This window comes from Sesamum indicum, linkage group LG8, assembly GCF_000512975.1.
Source record: "Sesamum indicum cultivar Zhongzhi No. 13 linkage group LG8, S_indicum_v1.0, whole genome shotgun sequence".
In the NCBI taxonomy this organism is placed as follows: Eukaryota; Viridiplantae; Streptophyta; class Magnoliopsida; order Lamiales; family Pedaliaceae; genus Sesamum; species Sesamum indicum.
Genome location: NC_026152.1, coordinates 16,272,529 through 16,291,734, shown reverse-complemented (window position 1 = coordinate 16,291,734; position 19,206 = coordinate 16,272,529). Strand labels below are relative to the sequence as shown.

The following is a 19,206-nucleotide window of genomic DNA, read 5'->3' as shown; positions in this document are numbered from 1 at the left end:
TTGTCCTTTTATTTCTTTAAAATTTTACTTTTGTCCCCAAATAGAACTTTGAGGGTTCCTTTACTTTTATATTGTACAAATAAGAGAAATGAATGTTGGATAAATATTGAGTTTAATGCAAGAAAAAAGAAAATACTCATTGTTATATGACAATAGTCTAAAATACCCTTGTGTTAAATAAAATTTTGCACACTTGTGGTTCCGCTATCAGCATTAACAACATTACATTTTTTGTCGAGTCGTTATTTGCTATTTATTTTCTCTATTTTTAGTAATCATTATTTTTTTATTAAATGAATGAGAAGTGTTAGTTGTGATCAACTATTAAATTTTAATTTCGAGCGATGAATAGGTTAGATTTTTGAGAATTTTTATATTTATTATATACATATATGTGTGTTGTTATAGAATAATATAATAAATAGATAATGAATATGATATCAACCGTTGAATCTCAAAATTTTGCAGATGAAGAACCCATACATGAACTATTTTTTTTAATTTATATTTTATGCTATCTTATGTATGTATATTATATATAATAACAAAATTGAATAAATAAATTATGAATATAATAACAACCATTGGATAAAATAATTTAAAGATAAGGGAGTCCAAATTTTAAAACTTTCTAAACTTATATTTTCATGTTTTTATAATAGTACTGTACGAAGCACACTCAATATATGTGTAAAGTAGAGGCGATAAATTATTTAGTACTTGGTTTAAGTAAATATAGGAATTATTCAATATAAATACAAAACAAAGTTTAATTTAAAGTAAGCCAATAAAAGAGTGTAAGTGGAATATAAATTATCTAATATCAACGAATGATAAATAACATATAACAGAAAACAATTAGGGTTAATTATATTTATACCCCTCTAAGAATATGAAATTGCACTTTTTCTTAAAAAAAATAAATAAAAAATATAGGAAAAATAAAAAAATTGAATATATAATTTACAAAATAAATGACTTCACAAACAAAATAAAATGAAACAGAAAAATCATGAACTATATGCAATATTAGGTGTGTGAAACCCTTAAACCGAATAAGAAAACTTTAAACTTCAATTTACAAATAAAAAACTACAACACAAACACAAAATTAGTAGAATATTATAAATATTGAAAAAAAATCCAAATGAGAAAATAAGAAAAACCCAACGACCCAAATGAAGATATTGAATTTCAACAACTCCAATGAAAAAAAAAATCACGAAAGAGTATAATTCACAACAAATCCAAATACACTACTATTGTATAAAAAGATAAAAAATTCAAACCCAAAAAAAAAAAAGAAAAAAATTGTGTATTTCGGCCACCGCCACCATCAAGCATATGTGTGTATTTCAATCCGTGCCAATAATACATTTGGCTTGTAAGGTGAAGTGGTTTATTTGCAAATCAAGTATTAAATTGTTTGAATTTTTTTCCTTTTTTCTCCAATTTTCAGAACTTTTCTCCGTATTTTTCTAATTTTTTAATTTATTTTGATTTTTTTTTTGGTTTTGTAAAAATGTTGGGGGGTAAAGTGCAAATGATCTCATATGTTGCGGGTTGTTTGCATTTATCCTTTACAATATTACCGAACCCAAAATCGCCCTTAGGCGTGTATACACACGTGAACGAAATATTTCATCATTAATTTTCAAAAAATGCAAAGTGTTATAAAATCAAAAGGTTAGATAAGAAAGTGTAAAAAAAAAAAAAAACAAATTGGGGGACAAAGTGCAAATGGCTCCATAAGTTGTAACATGTAATTATTTTTCTAAATTCTATTTTACCCCCTGTGTTTTGTTAAATTAGCAAAAAAAGAAAAACTTGTATTTTGAAATAGGCAAAAAAAACCCTCCTATTTTCAAAATTCAGTAAAAAAAACTCTGTTCTATTACAAATTGAAGGAAAATGGTGTGGACGCGCTGGTCATCCACCTAAATGCCGATTTCAGTAATTTTGGTCAATATTTTAGTTCATTTTGGACTAAAATGTCCCTTATACTAGTATACAAGAGACTAAGGTATTTTTAACTTGTTTTGTGTACATCTTTTACTTGTTTTTAACTTGTTTCATATTTTTATTATCATTTTCATCTCTGTAAAAAATTTAAAAATTTATTTTAAATATAGTTATTTAATAATACGAAAATATTATATAAAAAAATAGCTTTTGCTGAATTTAAAAAATATAGGGGGTATTTTACTTATTTTTAGAATAGGTGAGAGTTTTTTGCTGACTTTTTAAAATATGAGTTTGTTTTTTTTTAACAATTTAGCCAATTATTTTCTATAGTAAAAATGGAATAAAGTGTTCTTGAGAACAACATTAGCCTTAAATACTTGAACTCTTTTGTTGACTATATAATAAGGTACGAAGATAGGACATAAAATGGTTTGAAACGAATTGAACAGATTATTATTTAAGCGTATTTGAATTATTATTGAGTTTTAAAATCGCCTTTGAAGTTGATTATATTATTGATCTAATTGTACTAGAACGAGTTTTAATTGAATAAAATATCAGTCAACCTCGAATTATTTGATATTTTAAGTATTTTTTATTATGTTTGGACCAATCAAATCGATGTCGAGCTGAGCCCAAAATTTTATGAAACCAAATTTTTTATCAAGTTTGGTTTGTTAAGTTTAACAATTAAATTCAAACAAACTTTTATCGATCAATTTCAATCGAATATCCAACACTTTAATTTATTTTTCAATCCTACAAGAAGAGACAAAAGAAAAATGCAAATATTGTAGTGGAGGTCAATGAAGCTGATAGAAATTAAGATAAATTACAGCCACAATTCTTGATGTTTAACATAATCACAAATAATTTTCGTTATTTAAAAAATCACAAATACTCCCCTCAAATAAAAAGTAATTATATTTTTTAGCCAAAATGTACCAAAATCAGAGAAAAATCAATAAAAAAAAACTAAAAAAATTGAGGAAATAACAACTTTCTCTTTTACGAAACCAACCAGCGGTCGCAAAGAAGGTAAAAGAGTCGATTTTTTATCTCCCAAATTGCGTTGCCTGACGTGCATTTTGTATGAAGCGACCGTTGACTTGGATGATCAAATTAACGATCGGACTAATTTGATCAAAAAATAAAAAGTTTTAGGAACCAATATTGAGAATGCGAATTTTGAGGGTTCAAAATTGAATTAATGCTTATATATTGGGATGAAAATCGTAATTAACCCACTCAAAACATCAACCGCTCATAGTTGGAAAGTCCAGTTTGAAATAAAATCAACAAAAATTGTAAAAGGTTATAGATAGTACTGTATAAGATAATTCATTGCGTAGGTTCTACAAAAATCATTAATATTCAGTAATAGCTAATGTCCGAACCCTTAATTTAACCTCTTTCTCAACTAAATTACCCCTTCAACTATTAAAAAAGAAAAAATAAAAGGAGAAGTACGAATTGTAATTGACAAAACTACCCTTAGCCTCGAGCAGTCAGAAACGGCGAAGCGGCAGGCCGTTATTGGCTGCAATTTCAAAACCGAACCACCAAACTCCACGCGCCGCCACATGTCGAAACTTCCGCCGGCATTACCACCACAACCGGCCACCGATAATTCGAAAACAGAATTTTGGCACGTACAGACACATTTTGAGGTATGCCTGATGACCTCCTATGGTTGAAGTCCGTCATACGGTGCAGCCGCAGAAGACGAAGAAGAAGCAGAGGAAGGACACGAGAGCTACGGACTCCACGGCGGAGACGACGGACCACACGACGTCGTCGATGTCCGGGAGCCGCAGCCGTGAAGCCCAGCGCCGCGGTTCTAGGGTACTGAGAGCGAGTCCGAGGGTGCTGCTTCTACTCCTACTTCTGCTCCAATTCCATCTCCAGCTCGGCGGCGTCAAGCAGGAGGCGAAGAGCCGGGGCCACCGGAAAAAGGACGTCTGGAGAGAGAGGCCGTCGTCGAGCCACCGGAAAGCTGCGGTCCAGCGAGACATCTGAGCTTAGGCTTCTTCTTCTTCTTCTCCACCTCACTGAGTGTCAGTGGTTTGATTGATGAGCTTTAGGCTATAGGGAGAAAATGTTAAAAAGGAAATGGCGGAGCAATCTAGGCCGTTGATTGAGTTTATTCAAATCGAGAGAAGCCTGCAATTACGCAGCCTAAATCTTTATTAAAAGTTACATGAAAAAGGTTGAGATCATCAAAATTAGAAAAATATTTATTTTAGAAATGGGAAAATTTAAACTCAAATCGAATTTAGTTAAATTTGAACTAATTGCATGGTATTTGACCTGTGATTGATGCTCAACTTAAAAAAAAGATCCATCACATAACAAGTGTATGGTTGGTGGATTAATCACTATGAGTATATCAAACTTGTTGTGTGATTAGTTTGGGTCGACTAGATCTAATTTGGCATACCAATCACACAGTCCTGGTACAATTTAAAAAAAGTGACTAATCACATGTCAATTATATCACACTTGTTGTTACTTTGGTTAAATCTATTTCAGATTAAAAAAATTCTTATAATAGAAATAATGTTAGGGAAAAGTGTAAAAAGAAAAAAATCAACCTTTTACACCTAAAACATTGACATCAAGGTCTTAAAATATGCTTACGCAAATCCTAAATTGAATTTTGGCGCTCCAAATGGGCGCGTCTTCTCCACCTGCTGCAATTTTTGAAGTACCACTCCGGTACTATACAAGAAATTACGAAAAAATATGTGGCGATAAATATCGTTAGTGATTTTTATATTTGTTATATAATTAATTGATTTATTTAAGTTATATAATAAGTATATACAATGCACCGTATTATTGATTTAAATTCTAATTTTTAGAGTAATATTAATTGATTTTTTAAACTCGATTTAACGTAATGTCGAGAGCTAAAATATCCCACAAAAATCTCTATCTAACCTTATCTATTACTCTTTTGATTTCTGTCTTGTGTGATGGCAGGGCTCATAAAAAGGCAAGGACTGAGTGTGACATTTTTAGGCTGTGATTGTGATTTTATTTCAATGACAAAAATGAGATGAAATAGATCTGGTTGAGATGATTTTTTTTCTTTCTTAGTATGTAATCGGATGAAAAGTAAAAATATAAATGATTATAATTAATATAATATATGAAATGTGCTCGATAAAAAAAATTAATAATTATAATTAACATGATATGTGTTTAATTTTTAAAGTAAGGGCGATGAATTATTATTAATTGAAATAAAATTGATTATAATCGAATATTATTATCTAAACAACCATTACAGCAACCATATTATGATCAGTAATATCAAATACACTATATCAAACCAACGCATAATAGTACAATAGAAACACCATCTACTATTAAGTAGAAACGATATTTCATGCATGGGGCGGGATTCGATATTTATGCCAAGAAAGCATAATTTGGATATTTACTTTTTGAAGATTCGATAGGAAATACAAATATATAATAGTTTTGGCATTATTTGAATTTCCCACCAAAATTCAATTGATTGCGAGAAAGGCGGGGGTGAGTTCTTACACAAATGTAGCATGTGGGGAATGTTGTGTGCACATGCTACTACAGTACAGCTGTAGAATGTGGTATGCTATTGCTAGGTAATAACCTAATCCTCTTCTTGGGTTGAGGCCCAATTAATTAATTTACTTCCATCCATCTCATTTTCCGTGTGTCTGTCTGTGTTTATAATTGTAATTTTTACAAGATTTTATTCGTATATTCATTCAAACAAAGCTGATTTTGATTATTATGTTATCAATTGGATTTTGATTTGAGAGAGAGTTTACAAATATGAGATGAAAAATGTTGTCTGAAAATAAGGGTGTAATTTTGATATTATGACATGAGTTTTGAGAGCATCATTTTCAACAACTAAAACCATTTTTGCTATATTTCTTATATGAAATGATTTGAATTATAAGAAATAATTTGGATTTTGTTAGTATTTCATAAAATAAAGTTCAGAATTAGAGTTCAAAGATTTGAAATACTTTATAATATATAATTATTCAAACAAAGACAAATAATTTATTACCTAAATTCTTAATTTTAGATCAATCGATCAAAATATAATTTGATAAAAAAACATTTCAGAAAACAAGCAAAACACATTGAAAATGCAAATTTATTTCCAAATATGGCGTGAAATCTTCTTCTTTCTTTTTTTAATAGATACGTCTCCTTACACCATTTTGTATTTTTAATCAGTCATCGAAAACTTGTCAAATAATAAAACATAATGTAGCATTTTTTGGTAAATAAAAAAAAAAATCAAATAACCAAACGTGATAATTTCCATTAATTATGTACATTGAATTGTAATTGCAGCATGTGTACAATTTGAAATGACATTTAGTATGTTCTCAACAAGAATGTAGGAATACAGTTGAAGTGACTAATTACTGGACATAATTGTCCAGCTCAGATAATAATTGAGTTTTCATAAGAGCAAGTAGGTGCGAATATGATACTTCCTGACAAGATGGGCATGGCCTGTGGGGACACCTCTTAACAACTGCAGACCTAAAACATGTAATAAGTTAAGGAAAATAATACTGGGCACCAAACACAATCTTAAGAGTAAGGTTAATATTGGAATTTATCTACAATTTATATTTGCATAGTAAATTATGAAATTCTACTACAAATTTTTATGTAATTGATATGGGTTTCATGATCAGACCATTCGAGTAACCAATAAATCAAGAGCAAATTACATCGACGCCAATTAATAAATTTTTTTAATAGTCCTCTGGAAAATCATAAGTACAATCGTTGAGGGCGTATTTGTAATTTTTATAAGACAAAAGGTGATTGTATAATTAGACCTAGGGATGTAAAATTGTAAATGAGTCGAGCTTAAGTTGAACTCGACCATTTTTTATGAGCTCAAGCTCGAATTTTCTTTTTATGGCTCGAGTTCAATGAACTCTAATGGTTCGAGCTCGAGCTGAAGCTCGAGTTTTCGATGAATTTTATTATATAGATAAATAATATTAAATATTATTATATTAATTATAAAAATGTAAAACATATGGTATAATATTTAATGTATTGTTATAAATATAAACTACTAATAAGTTAATTAGTAATATAATTAGTAAAAGTATAAAAAATATATACATCAAATTATTAAAATACTTACACATACTTTTGTATACTTATTAATATTAATATAAGAAATAAACATAAATTATTTTTAAAAGTGATTAATCTCATTATATATAAAAACAACTAATAATTAAAAGATTAACTTTTTAAACCAAAGTACAAAGTGATTAATCTCATAATATATACAATAAAATAAAAATAAAAATAATTTAAAAATGATTTAATTATCATTATTATTATTATTTTCATCATGTTCAGATTAATTCATGAGAATCATCAATTTTGACATAAATTTATAAGTAATAAAATAAGTTGCATGCTCACAAATAAATATTTTTGGTCTTTCATAAAAATAATTTAAAAATGATTTAATTATCATTATTATTATTATTTTCATCATGTTCAGATTAATTCATGAGAATCATCAATTTTGACATAAATTTATAAGTAATAAAATAAGTTGCATGTTCAAAAATAAATATTCTTGGTCTGTCATTTTTTATTCTTATAAAAATATTTAATTTATTTACCTAATTTTCAACTCTCCCACATTCTTTTGGAATTCTTTCTTTTTAATAATAATAAAAAATCATGCATCTTTTTTCTTCTCTCTAATATTTATCATTATTTGTTTTAAAGTAATATTTTTTTATAAATCTAATATATATTTTATTTTAAATAATATTAAAGAATTATGCACGTGCAAACGCACGTCGAGTGTCCCACAAGTTATTGCTATTAATTGTCTACACGAGAATTTCTTCATAAAATTTTGGGCCATATCCCCAATTCACATGATGATCCATTCTACAAATTCTGAATGGAAGCCCAATTATTGTTCTTTCTATTGGACACCTCAGTAGGCCCAAAAAGATATTAGTGGCCCAGACTTGGATATTTTAGTTTAGTGATTAAGATTGATATTTCATGAATGAGTTTGAGGTCGTCGGTTCAAGTTTCATCAAGTGTGTGAGTATTTGTTTCATTTTATATGGATGCCTGTCATTTGTTTAATATTGTTGGTTGTATTGACGTATGGATTGAATTGATATATTGTTCTATTTATCGATATGTTAATATAATCACGTAATTACCACTTCAAAAAATGATCATTATATATGCAGAAGGACGAGAGTGTTAATTTGAACTAATTTTCTCCTCCGTTTGTGTTTTCTAATTCCAGAGTTCGCCCAACTCGGATGGATATTACCAACACCAATCTAACTATAACACTGGTAAAATCCCAAAATCTACCCCAAAAAGAGAAAATTTGAAAACCTCCAACGCCAACGACGTCTGACTAATTGGTAAAATTGAGTGTTGAGAGTTTGAATCCCATGAATGTAAGTATATATCTAAATACTAGTCTTGTCCAAATTAATTTTCACTAATTAAAATTAATAATGTATTAAATTAATTTTTAAATTTAAATATATTGAGTCGCATAGTATTTAAAAAAAAAAAAAAAAAAAAAGAGAAGAAGAAGGCCGTACGTCCATGCAACTCCTCTTTACTTGAACATATTGTTAGTTAAAGCCCTCCCCGGCCCATAATAGTGAAAGCTACAGGTCTAGCTTTTACAATGGTCCGAAAATGACCACATTGTTTGGACGGACTTACACAACACAAACCTGGCAAAGAAACACTCTCGAAACACACACACACACACAGTAGTAAATGAAGACTGACACACATGTAAGAAATGAGAAATCTTAAACATTTGGGGATGGGGGTGAAATTGAAATTGGAAGTGAAAATGACAAGATTGGTACACGAGTTGTCTTGCATTCAATGGGTGGGCTAAACAAATTAAGATTGGCTGTCCTATTTCCACTCACATGCATGTGGATGTGGATGTGGATGCATGTGAGATTGTTGGAGTAATGACTGATGATGATGATGGTGATGATGATGATGATGCTGCACAGGCCCAGTCGCCCACCACCAAACAAATCTTTGTTACCCCCCAATCCCATCCTTTTCTTTGCCTACAATTTGCTTTGGTGGCTGCACATCCACCCTGTGAATGTTGGGGAGTGTTTGGAATACTACAAACTATTTTAATATTTTTAAATTCCAAAAGTGTTGCCACCTCTTTTTGGAGTTCAGATAATAATGGTGTTTGTGATAACAACTCATGAAAATTCTGAGAATACCCTACTAGCTACTCTTGTTTGGTCGCGTTGATCCGATTATGATGGACAACTTAAGAGGAATAGAATATGTATGATTCAATCCAATCTAATAATATTATGTTTGGTTCAACTGATTACTGACATAACAAGATAAAAAGACAATTCACGATATCTTTTTTCTAACATATTCCATCTATTTTCCAAAATTAACATTTTTTTTTGGTTTTGTTGTGCAAATTGTGGAAAGGGGTTCTGGTCCATGCCATGAAAAATTAATTACGTCTATCTATCTAAGTGAGGTGGGATCCATAATCCCTCGTTCCATGGGATGAAACACTATGCCGTGATTTTATAAAGGCCATAGACATATCAATCAAAAAAAAGATTATGAGTGATATGTTTTGTAAATCATATCTCTAGTATCAATTTTGTCATTAAAATTTGAAATCTTGAGATGATACGTCAATTTTTTCATTTTTTATACCGAAATACGTTCATATCAACCTTTTTGCATTAATAATCAATATTCTCATACACTAATAACTTTTATAATGAACAAATTTTGATTGCAGAATCTGAGTATTTCTATTTTATCAATATTTATATTTTTCCTCAAAAATTACAATCTAGTTATGTATTTATGGAAAATTCTTTCCCAAATCGGATCCGACTGTACCAAACCAATCAAAGAGTAGATCCATGTGATTAGTCGTTTTTCTTATAAAACTGTACCAATCACATGATAAGTATATTGTATTTACTATATAATTTATTCAAATTCGATCAAACCTAATCTATATTAAAATTTTCCATGTGTGTTTAGACCAAATTTTGAACAAACATGTCTCATTGAAAATCATCCTTAGAGATTGAATTAGTACCATATATAGTCCTAAATCCAGACAGTGTAAAATAGAGTCTATGCACGTGTTGCCTCAGAGACCATGAGAAAAAAGGTACCTTCTTTCCAGCTACTTGTTGTGATGTTGTGGAGGAATTAATGTTAGGGTGCACAGATGTTTGGTTCTTTGTACATTTTGCAATTCAATGCTCTTCAGTACCTAAAGGGATATCTCTTTGTCAAAACAGTCAGCACATTGGGATTGGGTAGCTATTGTATCTTATATTTTATTTAATATATTCAAAATATGTATTTTTTGAGGGTTTTTTTTTTTAAATAACTTCATGTAAAAATTACAATAATCTTAAAATTATATTAATCCGATCAAATAGAATGAGGACCGATCTGCATCATTTTATGACCTTACATGATCCATCCATTTTAATGGTTGTTTATCTTGAAACCATATTAGGGTTATCACATTATACATGGATCCGTAAACCTCATGATACGCCAACCTCTGTTTGTCATATATGTATTTATTAGATTGAGATCCAACTATTTAACTCCAATTTGTCGGTGTGGATCTTCTACCACAATTTTGTGTTGTACGTTAGTGTCACACAAATGAATGATTGACATGTGTTATTTTCCAAAGTACATAATTGTGATAGAAGATTTTCACCCCACCTTATGAGCATCCCAGCATGCCTAAAGTATCTATAGTTACCGGAGATGCCATAAGTAGACCTCATTCTAATTCATAAAACATCAGCTTAAATTTGTATACGGATCAGAAAAAAATATTTTTCTGGGTATCGGTGAGTTTTATAATTGCAAAATATGAAATATAGCACTCTAAACCTAAAGTAGGAAAATGTAGAGCGATTTTATTGAAAAATTGAAAATATTTATGAATGTTGAGGAAACCAGTTTTGGCGTATTGTTGAAAGCAGGAAACGTAAATCGTGGTTGAATGCACAACACACAAACATGCGATTGCCAATTTTGATTCGTAAGTTTTTGTCCTTGTATTTGCTTTCTTGTGCCCCTCAATAAGTGTATTGTGTCTTTTCACGTGGGTCATGCATGTGGAGCTCTGGAAATGACACTTTTCTTATTACAAGATAGATGGATGGGGAAATTCTAACTTAAATTATATTTCAACATATTTAAATTAATTATATAATAAATGTAATATATTTGCTGTATAATTCGAACAAACTTGATTTGAGTAAAATTTTTCTAAATAATGAAAAGAGGGGGACATGGTGGGTAGGTTAGATTCTTTATTGTCAATTAGTATTATGTCTCCCATTTTATTTTATATTAGCAGTCGATATATATTTTATGTGCACCTAACATAAAATTTTGTTAATAGTAGAGAATATGGTTATTTTGGTCCGTCGATTAAAGCCAATTAATTTAAGGCCTTATGGCAATTTTTTTTTTCATATTTTAGTAACTGTAGATCATGTATTAGAAAAAATATTAAGACAAATTATTTAAATATTGAAGTATAAAACATTAATTGTTATCTTTCCCAACTGTTTCTACTTAAAGTAAAAAGGAATAATCCTTAGTTATGGCATGCAAGAATCTGTCTATTAACTATTTTTGTCCTCAATAAGGACATATTAATGACCACTGTGTTGACATCTCTTGTTTTTCAAAATAGTTGCAGTCAATTCTATGGGCCCCCCATCTTATATGATTTGAACATCATAGTGAATATATGTATAGAATTGGGAAAAGTTTTCTTCAAATATGATAAACTTATGAGAAAAGTGTAATTTACTTATCATGATTACAATTTTAAAATTATACATCAATTACATGATAAATATGATTGAGGTTGAACAGTAAAAATGACGGGTCGAGAAAAAATTGATAGACATTTGGTCCACTGTTTGGTAACTGAAGCAATAGAGTTAATCCCCTTTAGCTACTCCGTCAAATAGCTCAACCGATGCCACCCACGTTGCACACCGCAGGGCTATTTGCAATGCTGCTATCGGGATTGATGCTTCGAGAGATCGATAGCATTAGTGCAGTTAAGCTCTAAGAAGTCCTTTCAAGATTCGGTATGCTTATATGGGTTTCAAGAAATAAGTCCGAAACCAACATAAAATATTAGAGATGTTGGCTCTCTCCCTTCGTAAAAACACTCCAACAATCTAGGATCTTATGATTGGAAAGTAAAAGAAATATAGTAAAAAATTGTGCCAAAAGCACACCTAGGGTTATTCAGGATCCAATATTTATACTAACCCAATGTAAATATCTTATGATTCTGTCATGTGTCCATCATTTATGTCTAGCAAATTAGTTCATCGACTTGGATCGACTAAAATTCATACAAAAACACGTAATTTTAGATTATAATAAATTAAACTTACTGTAAAATTAATCAAAATGGATTTAGAGAGTAAATTTTGGTATAGATGAGACTTATTTTTGGCATATTTTGATGAAAGGAGAAGGAAACTGGAAATGTAAAAGGTGGTTGAATGAAGGAGTGGAGACACGCATGACATTCCCGATTTTGACTTGGAACAGAATTTTCTGCTCTGGATTTGTTCTGTTGTGCCCTCGACAAGACAAGACTGCCCCAATTATTGTTTGTTTGTTTTCTTTTTTCACGTGGGCCATGAAATTGAATTATTGGGTAAAAAAGAAAAAAAAAATAAAACAAGAGGAAAAATCAAAACAAATGTATAAATATCTTCTGGACGAGGTTTTAATTTAGTAGTTTACGACTATGATGTAATAAGAAATAGTTCTGGGAAAAATAGTAATTGTTCTCAATCAAGAAATAATTTGAATAATTTTAAGATCATAAGTTTGTTTTCTTATAGGTTGTTTGGCTAAGTTTATCTAAAAGCTCTTATAAGTTTGTATAAATTATAAAATATTTTTATAGTTTATAAGCTATCAAATTTTATTTTAAACATAAACGTTTGTAGTTCTTGATAAAATAAAATGATGGGATTTCTTAGATGTTTGAATCCTATAATTAGTTTGAAAGAGTTTTATTAAAATCTTATAAAAAAGGTATGAACATTTTTAAAATTTTTTTAAAAAGAGTTTATAAGATTCGAAATATTTTAGTTTTGAAATTTATAATTTTTTTTTAAAAAACTTATATTGTGTACCATTTTAGAAGTTTTCAAACATCTCATAAAGTGGTTTGACGAGCTTACGAGCTTACCTAAAGTGTTTGTGTGAGCTTCAAAATATCTTACAATATTTGAAAAACTTGTATGATGTTAGAAAGTGGTTGGTATATATTTTTACGAACGAGCGTATAAGATCAAAATAAGTGTTGGGAGCTCATAAGTTACTTTAGAAAAAATAAAGGGTTTTTAATTTATATTATTATCTTAACAAACTCCTTCAATTTTAATCACATTAGTTATAATATTTTCATTACTAATATTTATAAGTTTCATAATCTTATTTTTATCCACATTTCAAGAGCTTATTTTTCTTTAAATAGAATCTGATATTAAGCTTAAAAAAGCATCTTATAAAATCTATAAGCTTATAAGATGTTTTAAACAAATTAGCCAGACACTCTTTATTTTGGACTCTTACCTAATTCGATTTTGATTCGGGTAGTAACTTTTTATATGTTTTATTTATATTTATATAAAATATATCTACACATATATTAAAAAAATATGTAGTGTTTTATTTACTCTTTTGTATAATACTAAAACTAATACTATTATAAATTAAAACAATAATATAAATACCCGAACTTTGTTATAAATGAATGTAAGTCACGGGTTTCAACAATTAATTGTACTAATGATAATCACTACCAAAGATATATATACTCGTTATATTATTAAAAACCACGATTTTAAAATGAATATGAAAATTTAAGTGCATGCAGACCACGTTGATATTAATATTTATGAGTCATGATTATTAACTAAGTGAAATTAACATATACCATAATTTATGAGGATACTTATAAATTTTTGACCAACACGACATTCAGATCATAACACCAAAGTTGTGTGCATGTAAATTGTATATGTTGAAACACATACATATATATGTATAGGTAGCACAGGTGCAGCATTCCATTTCACTCGATTGTGGAGTCACACTAAATACTCATAATTCCTCTTCCTCATCACATGAATGCATGTGGGAGATATGCGCATTTATGTATTTTCCCATATAAAAGAATATGCGATGAGGAGAGAAATATGCAAAGCAGTTATAGATCTAAGTAGAAAGCCAGATAATAAGGACACGGACACGGTACATGCACGGTGGTCCTCTTCATCACCATCATAACTTGCCTTTGCTCCAAAGCCCTAGCTGTGATGGCGATGGCACGTCGGCCACGTGTTGATTCTTGGAGGGAAGAAAGGGGAGTTAGGGACCGAGTTTTCTTAATAAGTGTCGGGACGTGCTTGAAAATTATTTTTTTTAAAAAAAAATAAAATTAATAAAGTGGGTGGTTTTGGAGTATATGTATAGATATGTGCATGAATAATTGTAGGGAGGGCATAAAGGGTTTTAGTGAGGGGATAGGACAATTGAATGGTATTGGAAAGGTAAAGCACATCTCATTATGAAAAGAGTAATGTTTGAATCTTTAGTAGCCATCCCACATGTGCCATAAGTGGGTGGGCCTCTCCCTCTAACTGCTGCACATGACACCCCAATACTTTTCTTGCCCCATTTCTCACTTTTTAGTATACAAAATTTGGATGATTTCCATTTCAACCACTAACTTAAATTTAAGACACATTCCCAATACATCATTTATGACCATACTTACAAATTTCTCACCAATACCACAATATTAAAACTCACTCATTCTTATCAACTTAATAACTCTTTAAAATCAGTTACAAGAATGTTATGCATTACTACTACTTTATTCACTCTATCATCTTATTTATCTTTAAAATACTACTTAACATTTTATAAAATGTATGAATTTATAATTTTTTTTTTAGAGAAATTTAGCCAAAACCCCCCTCTTATTTTCCGCCACTCCCTTTCAAATAAATCAATTAAGAGATAACCATACCGCCTTCTTTTGAAATTTAGTGTATTACCCGCAAACCCCTATCATTTTGAAAATTAAATCTAGTGCTTTTGACGTATTTTTTCTTTCTAACAAATAGATTTTTTGTTAGTCAAAACTTATCTAACTTACAAATACTATTAAAATAAATATGTGAATGAAATAAATAAAATATAAATACAATTGAGCTGATAATAAGCATAAAACAAGATAAATAGTAGGGGGAATCAAAGGAAATGGGGTGTACACTAAACATTATAAAAAGCAACAAGGGGTATTGAATTAGTTGGGATGTTCCAACTCAGGAAAACCAAAGAATAAATAAATTAAATTAAAAGTCAAAGAGAAAAAGTGGGTATGCTAATGCTAATGCTAATGCTAATACTAATACTAATGCTAATGCAGGGAAATTTACATAATAAAGCACACCAATAAATATATTATCCTTCTCAATTATTAACATATTTAAGCTTTAATTAATTCAAATTTAACCCCCAAAATAATATAGTTTAGAACAAAAAAAGAAAAAAAACACCAGCTAAGCCGAGCTAAAATACTGAATTTGATCGGCTAATGAGCTGCCGGCGGCGGAGGAAGCGCCGGCGTTGAGTAGCCCTGTGAGAAAAGTCATAGCTTTGACTTGCATTTCCAACGCCGCAATATAGTCAGTCGTTTCTTCTAGAAGGTTCGGCAGCGGGAGTTTCCGGCAGCCTGGAACTAATCGGCTCAACACCTTTACTTTTCGCTGCAACAGCGGCTGCTTCTTTTGGACGACCGGTTTCTTGACCCGCGAGTCGGCGGCGGCGGCGGGTTTGGCCGCCTTTTTGTGTTTCTTTTTTATGTGAGCGAGGCGGAGGCTGAGGCGGCCGGCCAGAATAGCTCTGCTCCAGCGGGTTCTGCCCCTGGCGGAGACGGCGAGCACTCGGTCGGCGGTTTCCCGGACGGCGCGCCCGGTGGAGTCGGGGGATTCAGGGCGACGGAGGTGGCGGAGGGCGTCCACAAGCTTCGACGAATAGATCTGCTGCTCGGTTTCCGTCCGCCACCTGGGGCGACCGGCCTCTGTGGGAAGTCGAGCGGAGGAGTGGGGCTCAATTTTTCTCCGCTTGCGAGAGAGATTGGAATTGGCGTCGGGATTCGATAATGAAGACGATGATAGCACCATAGTTAGTTACTCTTATCGGCTCCCAAGTTGCTTGAATTGGAGATGAAGCAGAGGCAACTGCAAACACAGAGAGACAGAAAATTCCGACTCAGATCATAGATGGACTGAAAATACAGATACAAATTCAAAGTTGAAAAAAAATTGGACGTCAATGTCAAAATAGAAGTAAAAAAGAGAAAAAGATACCTGAGATGAGTGAGAAGCAAATCGGCGTGAATGGAAATGGGAAAGGGCGAAGAGATGTGTAATGGAAGCGTATTTATATGGAATATAGAAGCAAAGGGGCGAGAGCGAGAGAGGAGAAGGAGAATGGGATTTTGGGGAAGGAGAAGAAAGCTTTATTTGGAGTATTAATAATATATGACATGAAGAGAGAGAGAGAGAGAGAAATGGGAAATGGGAGGGTAGTAGTGGAGCACTAGTTGGGGGTTAGAGAGAGAGAGAGGAAACGACAAGACACGCGTCGTCTTTTGTCTGTTGCGCCCAAAAAGTAGTCCTTCTAACCCCAATTCATGTGCGGAGCCGTAATACTAATTAGGAATATACATATACATACACATTATACACCTCTTTTTCTTTCTTCTTTTTACATTTAAATTCCTTTTTCTTTTTTATTTTCATTATTCTAAATTTCAGAAACACCCAACATAATAATATTATTGCAATCACTTCTCTTTTTAGCCCTCCTTTCTTTCTTAGGATAAGATTAGGCCTCACTCCATTTGGTCTCATCACAAATTCAATATTAATTAATTCCATCTTTCATTATATATTATTTGATTTGAGACATTATACGTAATAATATAATGTACTATTTCATGTAATCATTACATCATTTTGTACAATTAATCTTTACTTGTATGTTTGTTTAGAATCTATGTCAATTTGTTTCATTTGCCATTTACTATGCATAACTTCTCGTTTATTATGTGCTCCAACCAAAAAACACACTTTTAGATGATCTTTTTTTACTATTCATAGTCGTCATTTCACATGAATTATCAATTACCAATCAACCATAATAATAAAGAATCGTGTATGAAATCCCATTTTCTTTGAATTTTTTCATCTTAAAATTTGTATTTCACGACTCCACATTCATTGACCTTTTAATGTTATTTAATCTTAATATCATCAATTCATATTTAAAATCTGTTGTTATCTACCGTACGAACGATTTAAAATTCATAATTTTAAAATTTGAATTTTAAAACAGGCCAACAATAACTTCATTTATGGCATATTTTGATAGGTATAAAATCATCAAAATTACTTTGACAACAAAAAATAAAAAAATCAACCCAAATCTATGGTACCCAAGTGTTTATATATAAAAATACAAAATGGCCACTGTGGAGGTATGATTTCACATTTACAGTAAAGTAACTTTTTTGTCTTTTTAAAATACAATATCAAACACATTTTCCATTCATTTTAAGTAAGTTTTGACTACTATCATTGTATGATTTGATGTCTACTGTCATTTTTGTCAACTTTAATTAAGAACAATGTCAAATATATTATCATCTATTTTCAATCATTTTTAAATCTCTTCTACGATAATACCAACCAATCACATTTCTCAATACAAATTTCAAAATTTTAATAATATTTTTTCGATTTTGTTATGATAATTTAATATATATATATAAGAAATAGATTTTTATTCATTTTTTTGATTAATATTAGATGAAGGGGTCCATTTGTTCGGCATAAACAAATATCAGGAACACTAAATATAATTTTTTAAATCATATGAAATTTATGTATTATTATACTAACTCTAAAAAAGGAGTATTACAATTACGTCTAGTAATTATTTATTTTTTTAGAAAAAAAATCAAATTATTTCATTAGAATATAGGGTTGATTGGGTGAAGGTAAACGATGTGAAAACAAGAATTGATGAATGAGGTCGTCACCAACACGTCGTACATGGTTGGCATCTATGTCAGCTTCACCTACTACAAACAAATCAAAAACAATTATTAATTTCTCTTTTCTTAGTATATGCATTTATTTAATAAATAATGGTAAATACGACATATAAAAACGACAAAAGTTTATTTTAAATCGAATTAAAATAATAATAACACACACGCGTCACTATCCGTTTGTCTTTTTGATTTATCGGGTTGAATACGTGTTTTCAGTGCAAACGTAATTTTTTTGTGTTGTTTTGATTTATTTTTTAATAATTACTTTTAAAATTAATTTTTAATTATATTCATTAAATAATTTTTTAATTTCTTCATTAATATTAAACTTAAGAAAGGGTATTTGCTTGCAAAATACGAATTCAAACACGATAATACTTAATTATCGTATAATTAATTATACAATGATCGGCCAAACTAGCTCTAAGAAGCCCTTGAATTTGATTGGGTGAGGCGGGGGTAGGGGTGGGGGAAGCGAATTTGTGTTTGTAGAGAGCAATGATTAGTGGGTGTTGGAGAAACTTTTTGCTTTTCTTTTCTAATTCTTTCCGCCCATTGCTCTCACCACGTCCACATTAATTGTTGACAATGATTAAAAATAAAAATAAATAAATAAATATTAATTAATTACAATTGGACATCGACTATTAATTGTTACTTCTATAGACGAGGCCAAAACATTAGCTAAAAATTACAATAAATATTTTGGACATAGGTCGAACCATAGCGAATATTAATTATATGTGATTAAAATTACAACAAATATTCATTATTTTATCAGTATAATGAATTTTATAATATATCGTCATTGTGTAATTATGATTAATTAATATTTATAATAATTTTTTATTTTTAACCATAGTAATTAACTACGACAAGAAATCACATTTCTTCTACGTGAGTAGCGATTTTAAAATTATCACTTAATATATGATGACTAATATTATTTGTTGTTTTGGTGTAAT

The 19,206-nt window shown here is 30.3% G+C and overlaps 1 protein-coding gene across 1 annotated transcript; it reads right to left on the bottom strand.

The window, feature by feature from the left end:
- LOC105168963 (transcription factor bHLH149-like) lies at positions 15,420–16,655 on the bottom strand. The gene is made up of 2 exons (XM_011089197.2): positions 16,491–16,655; positions 15,420–16,361 (listed from the first exon to the last, which is right to left on the bottom strand). Exon 2 carries the CDS (start codon positions 16,302–16,304, stop codon positions 15,681–15,683), a length of 624 nt encoding a protein of 207 aa, XP_011087499.1. The 5' UTR covers positions 16,305–16,361; positions 16,491–16,655; the 3' UTR covers positions 15,420–15,680.